The sequence below is a fragment of the Ananas comosus genome, linkage group 14, assembly GCF_001540865.1.
Source record: "Ananas comosus cultivar F153 linkage group 14, ASM154086v1, whole genome shotgun sequence".
NCBI classification, from domain to species: domain Eukaryota; kingdom Viridiplantae; phylum Streptophyta; class Magnoliopsida; order Poales; family Bromeliaceae; genus Ananas; species Ananas comosus.
In genome coordinates this window covers 10,927,693-10,946,873 of record NC_033634.1, presented here as the reverse complement: position 1 = coordinate 10,946,873, position 19,181 = coordinate 10,927,693, and the positions used below count along the sequence as shown (strand labels likewise).

Here is a 19,181-nt window from a genome sequence, read left to right as displayed (position 1 = left end):
AAAAACCGTGATATATTATTTTTTATAATAATTTTATTCAAAAAAAATTATGCATTTTTTTGTAATTTCTTGCATAAAAATTTTTAAAATAAATTTCTTTTTTTTGGCATAGCTCTAACTTGAGAGTAGTATTAATTTTTTTTTTATAAATTTTAGATAGTTTTAAAAAATTATATTTAAAAGTAAAATTAGTATTATGTTATTCTATTATTTTTTTATTTTGTATCAACCAAACAGTGAAATAGAAATAATTCATTTCGATTTTCAATCCAGAAATAAACCAAACGTCTTGAGAGAGTGGGACAATCCAATTGTCATTCTAATTCATTCCCATTCCATTATCCATTCCAATTCGTATCTCGAACCAAACAAGCCCTAAAGGGTAAAAGAGTACGTATGGAGGTTCATATGGGTAGGATGAGAATGGATCCGGATAGGTGGAGCTTCCGGCGGTGAGGGCCAAAATTAAAGAAAAACAATAATCTGCTCTCAATCCGCCCCGATCCGCTAAGAATATTGAGTGAGAGATTGAGTAAGAGATGAAAAACCCTTCCTTCGATTTTCGAATGGAGCAATAAGTAGTAATAAAAAATAAGATAAAAATTAATTTGTTTCGAATCAGTCCCAACCCGCCAAAAAAACGGAGCAAAAGGTAGGGGACTCCTCCCGCCCCAGGATCTGCTGCGTTTGCGTCCCTCCATATGAGGTTCATCTTAGAGATCTTCTTTTCCTTTTTTTTTTATTAAAAAAACCTCAAATGATTCCTTTAGTAATTATTGAAAATCTTCTACATCATACACGCCGAAACTCATAATGATTGAAGAGATTAGAACGCAAATCGCAAGTTTAGAAAACCTTGTAAACAATATCGAAAGAATTTAGGGACGACCAGGCGAACAACCTTATTCATCCGCGAGTTTCATGTAAATTATTATTCACCCATAATTCTTGTTCAGACCAACCTACATACAAGATTTTTACAAAAAAAAGGACTTAAGTGCACGTAAAATTACTTCGAGTTTAAAGCTCATTAGCAACAGAATGGTCATATTTGGGCTAGTAGGTTTTCATGGAAACATGGCTTCACATTCATGTGTACCAGATATCAATGAGCAAAGCAGTTAAGTTTGCATAAGATCGAGGACAAAAATATAACATGCCAAGACTTGTTTAATATTCTGAATTGGATTGAATAGAATAAAATGACTAGGAAATATCAAAAGAGAGAAAGGATTTACTGACTCAAAGGTGTCGAATATCACGACGAATAGGGAGCGGAGCTGATGTGGTATACAACCAAATGTTTTGGAATGAAATCCCATTTTATCTCTTACCTCCAAAGGAACAAAAGTTCTGCAAGGATAAGGCCCTAGGATGAGAACATCAAATCCACCATTTTCGTCGCTATGAGATTCGCGCATTTTTACTTGATGGACGAAAAGTGGATTTGATGGTCTCGCTGTGGGGACCATCCACATAAAGTTTTTGTTCCCTCTCAGGTGGTGGAATTCAACAATCCCATCCAAAGAGAACGATATTTAATCCGATCGGATTCCTCTCAGCAACTCCTGACACCTCCAAATAACGTCTTGTTCTATCCAATCCAATCATGGATAACAAACAAAACCCAAAGGAACTATCATTACACACGAAGTTAATCAGTGAGGCAGGTTCTTATCATCATAAATAAATATCCCCCCTAGGATGTACACACACACACACACACACATATACTCGACTTGATCAATGTAGAGATCTCAACACCAGATTTAAGTATCACCAATAATTTTCACATTATTTGGTCTCACTTGTGCATCAAAGTCCTGCAGAATTTAACCAATATATATAATCATTAAAACATAGGATAAAAAATATTAATGTCAATGGTTCAGAAACCAAGGAGCGCAAACAAATGAATAAAGGGATTAATGTCCTCAGCATCAAGGTGGTATAATATAAAAATTAGCAGAGACTATCAGAATATAAAACTTGTAATTATGTTAAAACAGCATTTGTGAAATATCTGATTAAAAGTTGTTTATGCTACATGATACTGTGAAAAGAATGATGGATTCTTGGATTAATTATAGGATTCCTTTTTCTCTCTCTTCTCTCTCTTTCTCTTTTTTTTTTTTTGACATAGTTCCCAAAGTCTGTTTTGCATGGCAATTAGATCCTTTCAGTGTATATTGGCTAAACTAGACGCCAAGTCAGCACCATCATTAGACTTTGCTTAGCAAAATGCAAACTCCGAAGATGAAAATGAATGCGGAGTCAACCAATAGGGACTAAATGGTCGCAGTTAAAATTATGAGAACGAAATCTAAGTACACCAGCAGGGACTAAATGGCCATGGTTAAAGTACTAAGAACGAAATTGGAGTACACGCTAAATTTACACCAGCAGCTTCCAAACTAACCCTACTTTCATGATAGCAGCAGGCAGTTCACGAACATTCATGATGCATGATAGAGGATTTGGTAAATAGAAAGCTCATTATTCTTACAGAACTCAATGACAAAAGTAATTTTTGCGAAAAGTCAATAGTTTGTTATACTAGTTGATACAACATTAGTTTCATAAGAAACTATAGCAGTAATTCTACAATTTAAAGATCCCGTACCTGTCTACATTGCCATTTCTGCTTGTAACGCCGCGAGTTCATCCTCTTCAGCTGTAGTTGCAGTAGTTTTCTGAGGAGTGGCCCGAGCCGGTTGCTTACCAGCTGGCACATGTACTGGAGCAACTGGAGCAGTCGTAGCTGGTTGGAGAAGCTGTTCCTCCAACTCTGCTCCCTCAAGCTCTTCAAGTTCTGCTTCCAATTCATCCTGCCAATTATGGAAAGCATTAACAGGTAATCAATATGCCAAAGAAAGAAAGAAGAGCAAGCGGTTAAGTCATTTGAAAGAAAAAAATAAACAGCAATACCTCATCAAAATCAGCAGCAATTCCGATAGGCGCCGATAATGCTTCCTGTATTTGTTTCATGTTCTCTGTTTGTTCATTTATTTCATCCATTGTCTTGTCAACATCATCAATATTTCTGCAAAAGAAGAAAAAGGGAAATATTAGCAGGTATCATTACTCAAACCTGTTGGGAATCCCATACTCGCCCCGGTACAGAATCTCGTGAATCCGCAATCTGCTCCGATACCGACTGCTGTGGATCCGGTATCGATTGTTGGGATTCCACAACGGAAACGTCGAATCGGATTTTTACCATAAACCCGTCTCCTCGGGAAAAGCTGATACAATCATAAAAGAGAAAAATATACAGGTAAAATAAGATTCATTAAATAAGAGAAGATTACACCTGACTCCTCTTCTGCACAGAGTAGTTACAACCCGAGCCCTCCTTCTTGAATCTCTTTTACCCTTCTCTCGTCTTCTATAAACCCACAAAGAAGACTTCTCCGCGTGCACCCGTGCACAAGGTGCACTAAAATAACTCTCTCTCTCTCTTTTTCTCTCTCTGGTACGACACCCCAATGGTTCCAACCGTACTACACCCAAAAAAGAGAGCCATAATGCCTATTTATAATGCTCAAATTAAAACGTACCCCAATCCTAATGTATTTAGGATTCATACTTTAATTAGTATCTAAATCTATCTTAATCAATCTGTAATAGATTTAAATATTAATTCTAATCTAGTTAGGTTTATCCTCTAATTAATATTTAAATCTTAATTTATCTCAAACAGATTTAAATATTAATTATTATCCAAATAGGATTTAACTACAAATCTAACCAAATCCTAACATTCTCCACCTTGGTTTGATTTGTAATTTTCAACCGCTACGTTGAGCTCACCATGTAAGCTCCACCTTGAGCTTGTCTCCTCCGCTCGATGTCGCCGCATCCGTCGCTCCGTCTCGAGCAACTGCACATCCGCGAACTTTTGGAACCCAAACCGTCTTTGCTCCCGTTCTGGCTGTGCTCCAGTTCAGAACGTATAAGTTCCCACGCTTGTTCGCCTCGCATACGACTCGATCTCGTTTTCGGACGCTCATAGCTCCACCTGAAGCTGAAAAATCGCAACCCTTCGAGTCCAATGCGTCTAATGAGATCAAATTCCGCTTCAATCCAGGAACGTGCCACACACCTGTCAGCGTCCTCACGACCCCATCGTGCATTCGGATTTTCACCATGCCGACTCCCAATACTTTGCACGCTGTCCCGTTCCCTATCAGCGCATTTCCACCTTTGATCACCTTATAGGTGGCAAAAGACTCCTTCTCCGGGCATACGTGAAAAGAACACGCCGAATTGAGCACCCACGTATCGTCCGAAATTTTCGCACCTCCGGTCGCCGCATACAGCACATCAGAATCGATCATCTCCGACTCTGCTGTCTGCGCCGTCGCTGATACCGTCTCGTCCTGGTTCACGACAGTTTGCTCCTTCTGTCGCTTTAACTCCTTCAGATCATCCTGAAATTTTCGACAATTGCGCTTGATATGCCCCTTCCTGTGACTGTAAAAGCATTCTACCTCAGATAACGTCTTCTTCTGTCTATCTCCGGTCGCCGATATTTTCACCTCCTTCTTCGCTCTCACCACCAAAGTAGTATCCCGGCTCTACGTGCTAGACTCCTGAGTCATCTTCCGCATCTCGTTCGAGAGAAGCGCCGCCGTGACCACCTCCACGCTTATGGTCTCCTTGCCATAAAGCAACGTAGTCACCAGATGCTCATATGTCGTCGATAGCGAAGATAGTAAAATCAGCGCCTTGTCCTCGTCATCCAGATTGACTCCGATACTGGTCAACTGGACCACCATCTTGTTGAACTCATTTAGATGATCATGTAGGCTCGCCGCTTCTTGCATCCGCAACATAAACAGTCGCTGCTTCAGATACAATCTGTTCGTCAGGGATTTGGTCATGTACAGATCTTCCAATTTCTTCCACAATTTCGCCGGTGTCGTCTCGCCGGCTACATTGTAAAGAACATCATCTGCTAATGATAGATGAAGCGTACTCAGCACCTTCCGCTCCATCTTAGTCCATGCAGCATCCGTGACGTCCGCTAGCTTTGCCTCCTTCCCGTTCAACGTCTCGTCTAACTTTTGCTGTACGAGGATTGCTCGTGCTTTAATTTGCCATAATCCGAAATTGTTCTTGCCGTCGAACTTCTCGATTTCGAATTTCGTGGCCATCTCCGTCGATCTCTCCCGCAGATCGGTAACCTTCGGCTCTGATACCACTTGTTGGGAATCCGGTACTCGCCCCGGTACCGGATCTCGTGAATCCGCAACCTGCTCCGATACCGACTGCTGTGGATCCGGTATCGATTGTTGGGATTCCGCAACGAAAACGTCAAATCGGATTTTTAAGAGAGCCACAATGCCTATTTATAATACTCAACTTAAAACGTACCCCAATCCTAATATATTTAGGATTCATACTTTAATTAATATCTAAATCTATCTTAATCAATCTCTAATAGATTTAAATATTAATCCTAATCTAGTTAGGTTTATGTTCTAATTAATATTTAAATCTTAATTTATCTCAAACAGATTTAAATATTAATTCTTATTCAAATAGTATTTAACTACAAATCTAACCAAATTCTAACAAAACCCAAACTAAAGGGATCCTCACATGCAAATTAATAAGCTTCTAATATATCCCTGTAAAATCATCTGTTTCCACATATACTCCTGTAAAACCTGAATTTTGGAGTATATATGTAGAAATTCTTCGAAACAGCAGTTTCGTGCAAAAACAAACTTAAGTTGGGGAGACATCTAAACAATGGCAAGAAGTTGGTTCTGTATAAGAAAAGGTCTTTTAAATAGGGGCTTTCTCATACGTAGTAGGGTGTAAAGATAGTTAAATTTTTGAAGGCTACATACGAAAATTTAGATTCAGCAAGGCTTTACTTTGCAATTAGATACACAGAGATATATGTATGTAAATATGTCAAGCATATTTAAGAACTGAAATATCAAGAAGACCCAGTAAAGATACATAAAGACAAATAAAAACCTTTCCAAAGGGCATTTATGAAAATCATCAAGTGCATTTTCAAGGGCATTTTCAAGAATTTTCACATATAAATGGGCATTTATAGTATTTCCACTTTTCGAGGGCATCTATGGAATACATGTACTTGGAGTCTTGGTGGGTACATATGTAATTTTTGACCAAAAAATTTCGTACAGATTTGACGGTTCAGCAAATAAAGTATAAGGCAGACACGACAGCTAATAAAGACACGTAACTTCAAGACATTGCCAAAATTCAAAGAACTCGACAAGTTTGCAGTAGCTACTCACGTGGCTTTCTGCATAGCCTTCATTACAGTAGCTCCTGTTCTCAATGCATCAACAGTCTCCGTTGTGGTTTTTGCACCTTTCAGCATTATCATCTGTTCCAGATAATCAATGATAAGTTCTCATTGAAAGATTAAAGAAGTTAATGGCATAAATGCAGAAGGAAATAGTATGTTTATTAATTTCTCTCTGTACCTGATCATGAATTCTTAACTGGAAATTTCCAAGCTGTTCAATTTACTGCTCGTAAAGTCTCTTCCTCTTCAAGCATTGTATGGCAGCTAATATTCAAAAATAAAAAAAGCTCAGACAAGAAGTACATATTAAAAATGAAAAAACGACTAGTACTACTGCTACTTATTTTCAAAGTTAAAGCACAGCTAATATATAGTCATGGCAAAGTACATTTAGACATGTTATGAACAATAATATATCCGTTACACAGGCAAATGCTACAAGATTGAAAAACAAAATGCATTGGTTTCTTTACGGAAAAAAAAAGAAAAGAAAAGGGGGGGCGCGGCTGGCATACCCCTTTTGTTCTTTGCTCTGGTGAACTCCTTGGCCCTCTCAACCTCAGCAGCTGCTTTCTTCAGGAGGACTTTCTCCTTCTTTTCTAGCATCTCAAGTGTCTAAAATACATTACAGAAAAGTTAGACAAATCATGTAAATAATAACATGCAACTACAGTCTCTACAAACTACATATATTGAAGAAGGTCTTTGTGTTAATATATGTAAACTGCACTCTATACGGGCAGATGGGGATAGGCTAGCATAGAATTTTATATTAGGCAAGTCAACCAAATCCAAACCAAAGTGTTCAACAAGCTAGCGCAGAGTATCCTACCCATCAAGGTTGGAATAGACCAACCAAACTCAAAGATATCCAACGACTGGTGGTTTATAATTCGAACCTCCACGTGGTTATCCCAAAACAGCATATAGATGCAACCTCCCTTGGACCGTCAACATGGAAGCTCAACCCTGGTAAGTGACCCCAACCGTCCCTAGAGCAAGTGGCAAAGAACTTGGTGGTTGGTATTCGAGATCCAAGTTCGAATTCTAGTTGATTCATATTTTTAAGTAATTTTATTTCTAAATGAAATAAACGAAACGGGTAGCGTGCTACCTATCTCTAAAAAAAAAAAAAAAAAAACCCTGGTAAGTGACTCTACGAGTAGCTTTAAGGCCCAGTGGACCATGCAAAAGTACTGTTTATTCTTTTGAATAACTGATATTGGCTGTAGTATAATGTGTTCACGAATCACGACCAACACATCTATATTGAGACGGATATTTTTAATAGCGAAGTCCGTATACATCTATTCAAGTAACTAGCCACTTTTAATTTGTTTCTTATCGTTTATTCAGCAATAGACAACTCTGTTGCCAAGGCTTCACATACTTTGAATATAAATGATAAATTATCATATGAAATTCACATACTTTGAATAACCTGTCTAAAAAAAATCATAAAGAAAAATAATAATATTTTGATATTTTATATGGATATCAAATAGTCACAAAACATTTAAAAATACGTAATTATAGTTATATATATCACATGTAAATAGCTAGCCAGGTCATCCAATTATTTGCCTTACGGTGGCAAATATTATTTACAAAAATAAACGGATTATTTCTTATTTCACTTTTTCAACAGCATATAACGTAATCTCCATGCAATTTCAAATAAATCATTGAATTATTAGTCATATTAAAATATATGAATACACCACTCAAAAAAACACCACTTATGTGGCTCCTCATTTTTTCACTTTAGTATCCTGTGATTTAAAGTGTATCAAGTTAGTGCCCAAGGTTTAAACTGACCATTCCTAGCGCAAGCGACAAAGGGCTTTGTGATTGGTATCCAAGATCCCAAGTTCGAATCCTAGTTGATTCACATTTCTAGTTAAATTTATTTCTAAATAAAATAAATAAAAAAACTATTATTCTCTGAAAGCTTAAGCTGTTAGAAAATGATATTCTTAAAGAGGAAATTAATAATGCTGAGAGTGTGACGGGACTCGAGCTCAGGACCTCCGCCGCCAAAATGCTAGTCGTGTTGATAGGTTTAGCCCTATTATATCTTTTATATATGACTATTCTAAATTCCGGCGGTGTCACATTCTTTCTTTTTTTAAGTCCTGACATTCCCGTTAGGCTCGAGCACCCTTGTCACATTCCTCTCCCCCTTAAGCCTGACATTTCCGTGAGGCTCTCGAGCACCCACCCTAACATTCAGAGCGTGACTCAGTCGAGACTAATATCTTTCAGTGCTCAGTTAAGATTCATCTCATACTTCAGATTGGTAATTAAATCATATTTTTAAAGAGAAAATTAATAATGCAAGAAGTTTGACAGGATTCGAACTCAAAACGTCATACCTTTGATACCAAGTTAAACATAACGAAACGACCCTTTTTCTCTAAAACTTAAGCTTCTAGAGAACGACGTTCTTAGCAATTATATTCGACGGATGTTTCAATATCAGCTGCATATGTCTCATCCTGCTCCTTTATCCTACCTACTATTGCCGTTCAAATAATTTCAGGATTGGATTGCTGCTGTAACAATATAACATCGCAACAGAAGAGCTAGGCAGCATGGCCGAACATGCAGTGCTTCATGTGCTCAACAGGATTGCAGCTTCGTCGGAAGCTTCGTGGGTAGCTTCGTCGGCAGCTAATTCCAAGAAAGGTGCAAAGGCAATAACTTTTGAGGTCTGAAAAGAGGTCTCCCTTTTCCCCCAACCATAAAAGGTACGGAAAATTTCCTCCGTGCCCTTATAAACCATCTAATTTTATAAATATTCATCTAAAAATTAAAATATAATGTATACTCTTCAAATTTGAAAAACTTTTAAAAATAACTCTACCATTAAGCTTCTATCTAAATTAAAGTTAATTAGTATTTAAATTCCAACTTTACCCCTCTTATGTATTCAATAGTCAATTATTTTATTTCATAAATATTCTCTATTATATTTCAAAATTAACTAAGTACAATTCAATTAATTTTAATTTTAAAAAATTATTCATTTTAATTAAAAATAAATATTTTTGTTTGGATAAATTGTAGTTAAATTAGCAATGAAGCAAAATAAAATTAAACTTAACTATAATTTATTCCAAGGAGAAATATTTATTTTTAATTGAAGTGAATATTTTTTTTAAACTAAAATCAATTGAATTTTACTAAATTTTTAGTCTAGATAGAGTTTATTCATTTTGAAATATTAGAGCGGCAAAGTTGAAATTTAAATAGTAACTAACTTTAATTTGGATGGAAACTTGATTGTATGGTTATTTTTGAAAGTTTTTCAAATTTGGAGGGTATACATGATATTTTAATTTTTAGTTGGATATTTATGAAATTAAATGGTTTTAGAAGGGTATAGATGAAATTGTCCTAAAGAGGTATGATATTTCTTCTTTGAGCTATGCTACTGGTACAACCCACATGGGGTTGTGGTACAACCCACATGGGGTTGTACGTCTTCAACCGGGAGTCCAGCTATACTTTTCCTTCTTCTTTTCCACCTCCATGTAGGGGTGGCAATCCAGCTCGTTGTTCGTGAGCCAGCTCGTGTTCGGCTTGAAATGAGCTCGAGATCGGCTCGCTCGTTTAGTAAACGAGCCGAACACTAGTCGAATTTTTTAAACGAGCCGAACACGAGCTGGGGTCAGCTCGCTCGTGTTCGGCTCGATAACAGCTCGAATACATATATTTTATATTCATATAATTTATTTAATTTATATTTATATATATAAATAATTAATTATATATATATAATATATTTTTTAGCCTAACCTAAATATAAAAGTCTAACTCAATTATAATTATAAAAAAGTTTATTTATGCGTAAAGTTTCAGCTTATTAGATCAAAGTCTAATAAGTAAGATTTCATAAAATTATTTCCTATGTATATATCCTTTTAAATCTTTTTGATTTACTGTTTCGTGGCTGCCAGCTCATGAGTCATGCTCGTGTTCGCTCATTTATTAACGAGCAGAACAACGAGCTAAATTTTTTGGCCTTCGATACTTTAACGACGAGCCAGCTCTTGTTGGGCTGGTTTATTAAACGAGCCGAACACGAGCCGACCCAGCTCGCTCGTGTTCGGCTCATTTACACCCCTACCTCCATGGCTATAAAAATGCATTAGATTTTTGTTCATGCATTATGTTTTTTCATAAAATAATACTCACATTTGGCAGTAGTTACACATGCTTTAATTTTCTCTCTTCAGTGCAGCTTCCACATCTCTGGATCAACTTTAGGTAATCTTCTTCTTACTTTTCCTGTAGTCGAGTATAAGCAGTGTGAGAAATTTTTATTGGGTCATTTTGCATTAAAATGTACTTAATTTCCCCGTTTTTTTGCATCTTTCTGCACTCTTTTTTTTTCTTTGTTTGTGCAACTTCTGACAGAATTTTTTGTTTTTTTTTTTTAAGAGGAGACTCTTGAGTGAAATTTTCTTCATAGATCTTAAAAAAGAAAAAAAAAAAACGAATAAGAAATTTTTAGTTAAAATATTTTGTGCTATCTTCTGTACTCTTTTTCTTTCTTGTTTTTTGCAACTTCATATGATCGTTGTAAAACCATCTCCGAAATATTTTTTTTCGTATGTTGAAAAGTTTAAAATCTACCGTTGATTGCTTGTAAAAAATTTTTCGCCGAAAATTTTTTTTTACAGATTCGGTCGTAAAATGGGAGTTTTCGTTTTCGCCTCGAAGCGAGCGAAAACGAAAAGCGCGGCGTTGGGCACGCTCGCGCGGATGTAAATCACGGCGTCCACGAGATCCGCTCATGTCATGGACGCGTGAGGAGGATGGACCTCATATATATATATAGATAATTATATAATATTTTATTTATAAATATTATTTATAAATTTATGTATAGTATTAAATATATATAATATACTATTATATGTAATCATATATTAGTTTATTGTATAATATATTTTAAATATATTTTATTTATAAATATAAATTATAATATTAATATAAATAATATGATAATTATTATATATTAATAATATATATATATATATATATATATATATATATATAAAATAATTTTTTATTTATAATTTTTTCTTTCTTTTCCTATTTTTTCCTTTCAACCAAATAATCGTAATGAAAAACTATTTTTTTTTCCTGCAAACCAAACGCTAAAGAGCGTAAAAGTTATTTTCCTCCGAAAATTTTTTGTCCACCAAAATTTTTTTTTCGCAGTTTTATATGGAATAGCCCCTTAGTTAAAATTGAAAAGAATTTATAAATTTTTTAGTAAAAATGTATAGAACTTACCTTAACTATCACCGATTTTGATCTGGCTAGATAATCTTTAATAATCTTGATTTTGCTCCCTAATCTTTTAAGTTATTTGATTTGAACTAGTTAATTACTCTTTAACTTTAAATTTTGAGTACATCGATTATCTTTATAGATTAATTAATACATCTTATGCAATTCATATAACTGTAAATTTATTAAAATAAGCAATTAGCTTAAATTTTATATTGGAAGAGCCATCGTATGATTTAAATTAGACAAATCGAAAGATTGGGTGCTAAAATTAAAATTTTGAAAGATAAGGTAGTCGAATCAAAATGGTCTATAGTTTAGGTCGAGGGTTTAAGCCCTTGGCTCTATTGTTTAAATTAGGGGCTCATCTCTCTCGCTTCGGGTTTAATATAAATGTGTTTTTGGATTAGTTTTCTCTAAAAATTAAATGTAATTTATGTTTCCTTTTATTTGTGGTTGATTTGGCTGTTATTTATTAGTGATGAGAATTTATAATGACTCCGCATTAGGAAAATTTCCCCTGACCTTTTCTTTTTACCTGCATTTTTTTTTTATTGTTATTTGTTTTCATTTGATTTGTTATTGTTATTAAATAAAAATTCTTATGAAATTTAATGGCTATAGAGATCTTCAATATAGGCGATGTTTGCGACTTTGCGCACAAAGTCTAACTTTACATACTCCAAACTCATAATTGTATGAAATAATTGATGTTTTGGTAATTAATACACTAGCTTTATGAACAGATTTGTTGGATATATATTTGTGAGCAATGCTCCTATACACCAAAAACATCTTAACCATTAAAATTTTTTAAATGGACGGCCAAGATGCACCCTTTAAAAGAGGATGACCAGTATTTGATACCATCGGTATCGGTCAACTCTTAATTGGGCAATTTTTTTTTTTTGCAACAAGGGCATTTTGATAAATTTACATCTTATAACATATCCTCTTTAGCTAGAAAGGTTTGGCGTTACAAGTAAGGAAGATGTGTAATTACCTTTCCTAAATTAACTTTTCTTTACTAATATATTGCATTCAATTTTAAATAAAAAATAATATATTATTGAAATCATTTAGTCTACCCCTTAAACTCGAACCTGACTTAAACCAAGGTTAAAAGTTTAGCCAATTTTGAATTTATTTGTATGATTTGATTATGAAATAAACTCGTAAACTTGTTTCTAATTTAAAATTTTTTGCATCGAAATTATATGTAAATATAAAATATTGCAACTGAAAAATTATATTATACAATTTCTTAGTAATTGAATATGAAATATTATCCCCAAGTGAATGTTTGAAAGTTAATTTTCAAACATAGAANTAATTAGATCAAAATCTAATGGATAAGATTTTATAAATTTATTTTTTATATATATTCAATCTAATTCTTTTAATTTATTGTTCGTTGGCGAGCTCGTGAGCCGACTCGTGTTCAGCTCGTTTATTAACAAGCAGAACACGAGCTAAATTTTTTGGCTCGATACTTTAATGAGTCAGCTCGTGTTCGGCTCATTTATTAACGAGCAGAACACGAGCTAAATTTTTTGGCTCGATACTTTAACGACGAGTCAGCTCGTGTTCGGCTCGTTTATTAAACGAGCCGAACACGAGCCGACCCAGCTCGCTCGTGTTCGGCTCATTTACACCCCTACCTCCATGGCTATAAAAATGCATTAGATTTTTGTTCATGCATTCGTTTCATAAAATAATACTCACATTTGGGCAGTAGTTACACATGCTTTAATTTTCTCTCTTCAGTGCAGCTTCCACACTCTGGGATCAACTTTAGGTAATCTTCTTCTTACTTCCTGTAGTCGAGTATAAGCAGTGTGAGAAATTCATAGATTGCTTGTAAAATCTTTTTTTGCATCTTTCTGTACTCTTTTTTTTTCTTGTTTTTGCAAATTCATAGATCGTTGTAAAACCATCCCGAAAATTTTTTTTCGGTTGAAAAGTTAAAATATAGCGTTTGATTGCTTGTAAAAAAATTTTCCCGGAAAATTTTTTTTACAGATTCGGCGTAAAATGGGAGTTTTCGTTTTCCGCTCGAATCGAGCGAAAACGAAAAGCGCGGCGTTGGGCACGCCGCGCGGGGGATGTAAATCACGCGGTCCACAAGATCCGCTCCATGTCGTGGACCGCATGAGGAGAGGATGGANGTATAATATATTTTAAATATATTTTATTTATAAATATAAATTATAATATTAATATAAATAATATGATAATTATTATATATTAATAATATATAATATATAAAATAAAAATATATATATATATATAATAATTTTTTATTTATAATTTTTTCTTTCTTTTTCTATTTTTTCCTTTCAACCAAACAACCGTAACGGAGAATTATTTTTTTTTCCTGCAAACCAAACGCTAAAGAGCGTAAAAGTTATTTTCCTCCGAAAATTTTTTGTCCACCAAAAATTTTTTTTCGCAGTTTTACGTGGAACAGCCCCTTAGTTAAAATTGAAAAGAATTTATTAATTTTTCAGTAAAAATGTATAGAACTTACCTTAACTATCACCGATTTTGATCTGGCTAGATAATCTTTAATAATCTTGATTTTGCTCCCTAATCTTTTAAGTTATTTGATTTGAGCTAGTTAATTACTCTTTAACTTTAAATTTTGAGTGCATCGATTATGTTTATAGATTAATTAATACGTTTTATGCAATTCATATAACTGTAAATTTATTAAAGTAAGCAATTAGCTTAAATTTTATATTGGAAGAGCCATCGTATGACTTAAATTAGACAAATCGAAAGATTGAGTGATAAAATTAAAATTTTGAAAGATAAGGTAGTCGAATCAAAATGGTCTATAGTTTAGGTCGAGGGTTTAAGCCCTTGGCTCTATTGTTTAAATTAGGGGCTCATCTCTCTCGCTTCGGGTTTAATATAAATGGGTTTTTGGATTAGTTTTCTCTAAAAATTAAATGTAATTTATGTTTCCTTTTATTTGTGGTTGATTTGGCTGTTATTTATTAGTGATGAGAATTTATAATGACTCCGCATTAGGAAAATTTCCCCTGACCTTTTCTTTTTACCTGCATTTTTTTTTATTGTTATTTGTTTTCATTTGATTTGTTATTGTTATTAAATAAAAATTTTTATGAATTTTAATGGCTATAGAGATCTTCAATATAGGCATGTTTGCGACTTTGCGCACAAAGTCTAACTTTACATACTCCAAACTCATAATCGTATGAAATAATTGATGTTCTGGTAATTAATACACTAGCTTTATGAGCAGATTTGTTGGATATATATTTGTTTGTTTGTTTTTTTTCTTTATTGAACATGAAAAGATAATATTTTGGCCTTGGTTGGATGAACTTAGATTTTCTTTCTTTGTTTTTAAACTTGGCTTCTATGTGACCAAATGTGCCTGCAGCTGGTTTTTGTATTCTTTGTTATTGTTGGTTAGCGTGCAATGCTCTGATCAGATGCCAAATAGCGTCGTCTAATTATTGTTTAGACAAAAAAAAAAAGGACATAGAAGCAAGAAGAAATTAGTGCTTTCTTTTTGTTCCTTGTCGCAAACAATCTGTCACTTGTGGAAAGAAGCAATCAAGCCTAACCTCATGTGAAAGTATATATTTTTTCTTTCTCTTTTTTGTGAATTACAATGTTTGATGTTGTTAGATATACGAACAACCATTATTCTCTAAAAGTTTAAGCTGCAATAATACGATGTTCTTAAGAAAAAAATTAATAATGTTGAGAGGCTGACGGGACTCGAACTCAAAACTTCTGCCGCCCAAAATGCTATAGTTATGTTGATAGATTTAGCCCTATTTTATCTTATATATAGGACTATTCTAAATCCCGGTGGTGTCACATTCTTCTCTCTTTTAAATCCCGACATTCTCGTCAGGCTCAAGCACCCGCCCTGACATATCCGTTAGGCTCGAGCACCCTTGTCACATTCCTCCCCCCTTATGCTCTAACATTTCCGTGAGGCTCGAGCACCCACCCTGACATTTAGATTCTGACTCAGTCGAGACTCATCTCTGTCAGTGCTCAGTCGAAACTCATCTCACACTTCAGATTGGTAATTGGCTTATGTTCTTAACGAGGGAATTAATTAATAATGCTAGAAAGCTGGTATGATTTAAACTCAAGATCTCCTATTCTGATACCATGTTAAATATAACAGAACAGTCTTTATTCTCTAAAAGTTTAAACTGCTAGCTAGAGAACAAGGTTCTTAACAATTATATTCGACAGATATGCTAGCTAGAGAACGAGGTTCTTAACAATTATATTCGACAGATATTTTGATATCAGCTACATATTTCTCATCCTGCTCCTTTATCCTAACTACTATTACTGGTTAAATAACTTCAGGATTGGATTGCGACTATAACAATATAACATCGCAACAGAAGAGCGAGGCAGCATGGCCGGAGCTGCGGTGTTTCATGTACTCAACAAGATTGCAGCTTCGTTGGCAGGGAAGGCACTGGATACAATAAGCAGTGAATTAGTCAAAGAAGTGTCGGCCTTGCTAGCAATCAAGAACAGCATGAAACAAATCGAGAGCGAGTTTGCGGTGATGCAAGCCTATATAAGTCAAGTCAACGCACACGATTCTCCTAACAAACCCTTGGTGGCGTGGCTGGAGCAAGTCAAGAACGTTGCATTCGAAGTCGAGGATATCATCGACGAGTACACTTATCTCGTCGGGGAAGAAAACGTCAGCGGCTTCAGGAATTCCCTGAAGAAAAAGTGTCGTCATTTGAAAAACATCGCTGCATGGCACGGTATCGCCGATCAGCTCAAACAGGTGGAGACTCGTCTAGTGAAGCTCACAACCATGAGAGACCGGTACGGCATTTCGGTGAGAGAAACCGCGTCGGATTTCGCTGCTCTTAGGCAGCGTCGAGCCTTCGATATTCCGTACTTGAGCCACGAAGACGAGATCGTGGGGAATGATGAAGAAACCAAAAAATTGATTGAATGGCTGACCGACGGGAAGGAAGCTCGCGCCGTCATTTCCATTTCGGGCATGGGAGGGTTGGGTAAAACAACGCTGGCGAACAACATTTTCAAGAATCCAACAGTTAAACGCCACTTCAACTGGAGCGTATGGATCTCCGTCTCGCAAAGCTATCGAGTCGAAGATCTACTGCGAAGGATCTTAACACACAACACGGGCAAAAACGAGGAGATTCTAAATGGCATCGACACTATGGACCGGATTGAACTAGCGGAGAAGGTTCAAATCTATCTGCGGGAAAAAAGGTACTTGATCGTCTTAGATGATGTTTGGAGCAGAGCCGCCTGGTCTTTGTTGGATTGCGCGTTCGTGAGAAACAATTTCGGGAGCAGAGTGATCATCACGACGCGGACGGAAGATGTGGCTTTGTTGGCAGACGAGAATCGCCGCTTACGGCTTAGCACTTTGCCGAAGGAGGAAGCGTGGGATCTGTTCTGCAAGAAAGCGTTCTCGAGGCTCGCGGAGAAACGCTGCCCGCAGCATCTTAAGGACTGGGCTGAAAAGATTGTGGACAAGTGCCGAGGGTTGCCGCTCGCTGTCGTGGCGATCGGCAGTCTGTTATCCTACAGAGAGCAGCAGGAGCAGGAGTGGAAGTCGTTCTACGATCAGCTTAGCTGGCAGCTGACGAACAATCCGGAGCTGAATTGGGTGGCGAGCATTCTAAATCTCAGCTTCAACGACCTGCCGGGCTATCTGAAGAACTGTTTTCTGTACTGCAGCCTATTCCCGGAGGATTATCTGATAAGGCGGAAATGGTTGATCAGGCTGTGGACGGCCGAAGGATTCATCGAAGAAAGGGGGCCGGAGACGACAATGGAGGAAGTGGCCGACGGCTACGTGAAGGAACTCGTTCATCGATCGATGCTACAGGTTGTGGAACGGAACGACTTTGGAAGAGCAAAAATGCTTCAAATCCACGATCTCGTGAGGGAAATAACTCTGACCAGGTCGAGAGAGGAAAAATTCGGAATCGTGTGCAACGGTCCAGGGCCAACGATGTTGAGGGAACAGGCTCGTCGCGTGTCCGTTCATAAAGGCGGATTGACCTCACAACCAAATGCAAATCTACGACAGCTTCGCTCGTTTATTTTGTTCGATGAAGAACTGCCGTCGTCTAGTATCGAAAACGCTTCATCTAGTTTCAAGTTACTGAGGGTGCTCTGCTTGCGACACGCCAAGATGGAGCAGATCCCAGACGCGGTGTTCAATTTGTTCAACCTGCATTATCTGGACTTACGATGCACGAAGGTGAAGAGCATCCCGAAGTCGCTGGGGAAGCTCCAGAACCTGCAGACACTCGACCTGAGCATGACCCGCGTGGAGAAACTGCCGCGTGAAGTCGTGACGCTGACGAAGCTGCGGCACCTGTTCGTGGTCTGCTTCTACGACTACAATTGCAGAACTTTCGACTCCTTCAGTGCGGTGTCGGTCCCGCACGACATCTGCCGCCTGGAAGGCCTGCAGACGCTGCTCAACATCGAAGCCGACAAGTTCTTGATGCAGAATATCGGAAGCTTAACGTCACTACGTAATCTTTTTGTCATGAAAGTGCGAGGCGCCTACTGCACGGAGTTGTGGGCCTCCCTGAAAATGATGCCCGGGCTCGTCGCGTTGGGCGTCGTCGCAAGTGACAAAGATGAATTGCTTTGTCTGGACGGCGTGCACCCGCTGCCGAGCCTGCAGAAGCTCTACTTGAAAGGTAGGCTGGACGAGGACGAGGCTCCGACCGTGTTCGCCAACTTCGGAAGGCTCCGAGACCTGCGACTAGCCTGGTCAGGGCTGCAGACAGATCCATTGCATTCCTTCTCGCACATGTCGAGCCTCGTAGACCTCCATCTCTACCGGGTCTACGAGGGGCAGCGGTTGAGCTTTCGCGCCGGCTGGTTTCCTAGGCTGAAAAACCTGTTTTTAGCTGACATGGCGCAAGTGAGTGTTATTGATATCGAAGACGGAGCCATGAAAAGCTTGTACCAGCTGCAGCTTATCGGCCTGTCAAGCTTGACAGCTACACCGGCGGGTGTCGTGTACCTGCAGTCGCTGCAGGCAATGTATCTCATCGATATGCCACAGGAGTTCATTAGGAGGCTCGAAACAAGTGACCGGAGCAAGGTTCAGCATATCCCCAATGTCTATTGGCGAAGCGCATTGTATAGAACTTTAACTGAAGTATGGACGGTTTGAATTGGCTGTCCATCCTTTCAATTTGTTTGATTTGAATCAGTCAACGACACTTTGATTTCAAAATTTGAATATAACGTTTATCTTTACAGTTTTAGTTAGTATAGTTAATGCAATTCTCGCAACTATAAATTAATTAAAGTAAGTAATCGGCTTAAACTTTGAGCTCAAAATGTTTTTGACTGATTCAAATCATACAAATTGAAAGATTGGATAATAAAATTAAAATTTTAGAAAGGTTGGATAGCCGACTCAAAATAGTCCTTAGTTCAGGTAAGTTTTGCATATTATTTTCTCATTATTATTATTCAACCATTACATGGAAGGATTTCAATTTGCGATTTGCGATATTTGTTATGTCAAAAATATGTAGTATATGCA

The 19,181-nt window shown here is 36.9% G+C and overlaps 1 protein-coding gene and 1 pseudogene across 1 annotated transcript; one reads left to right on the top strand and one right to left on the bottom strand.

The window, feature by feature from the left end:
- LOC109719870 lies at positions 1,598 to 6,957 on the bottom strand (annotated as a pseudogene).
- Positions 13,285 to 18,897, top strand: LOC109719962 (disease resistance protein RPM1-like). The gene is made up of 2 exons (XM_020246819.1): positions 13,285 to 13,400; positions 15,971 to 18,897. The coding sequence occupies exon 2, from the start codon at positions 16,023 to 16,025 to the stop codon at positions 18,801 to 18,803; it is 2,781 nt and encodes a 926-aa protein (XP_020102408.1). The 5' UTR covers positions 13,285 to 13,400; positions 15,971 to 16,022; the 3' UTR covers positions 18,804 to 18,897.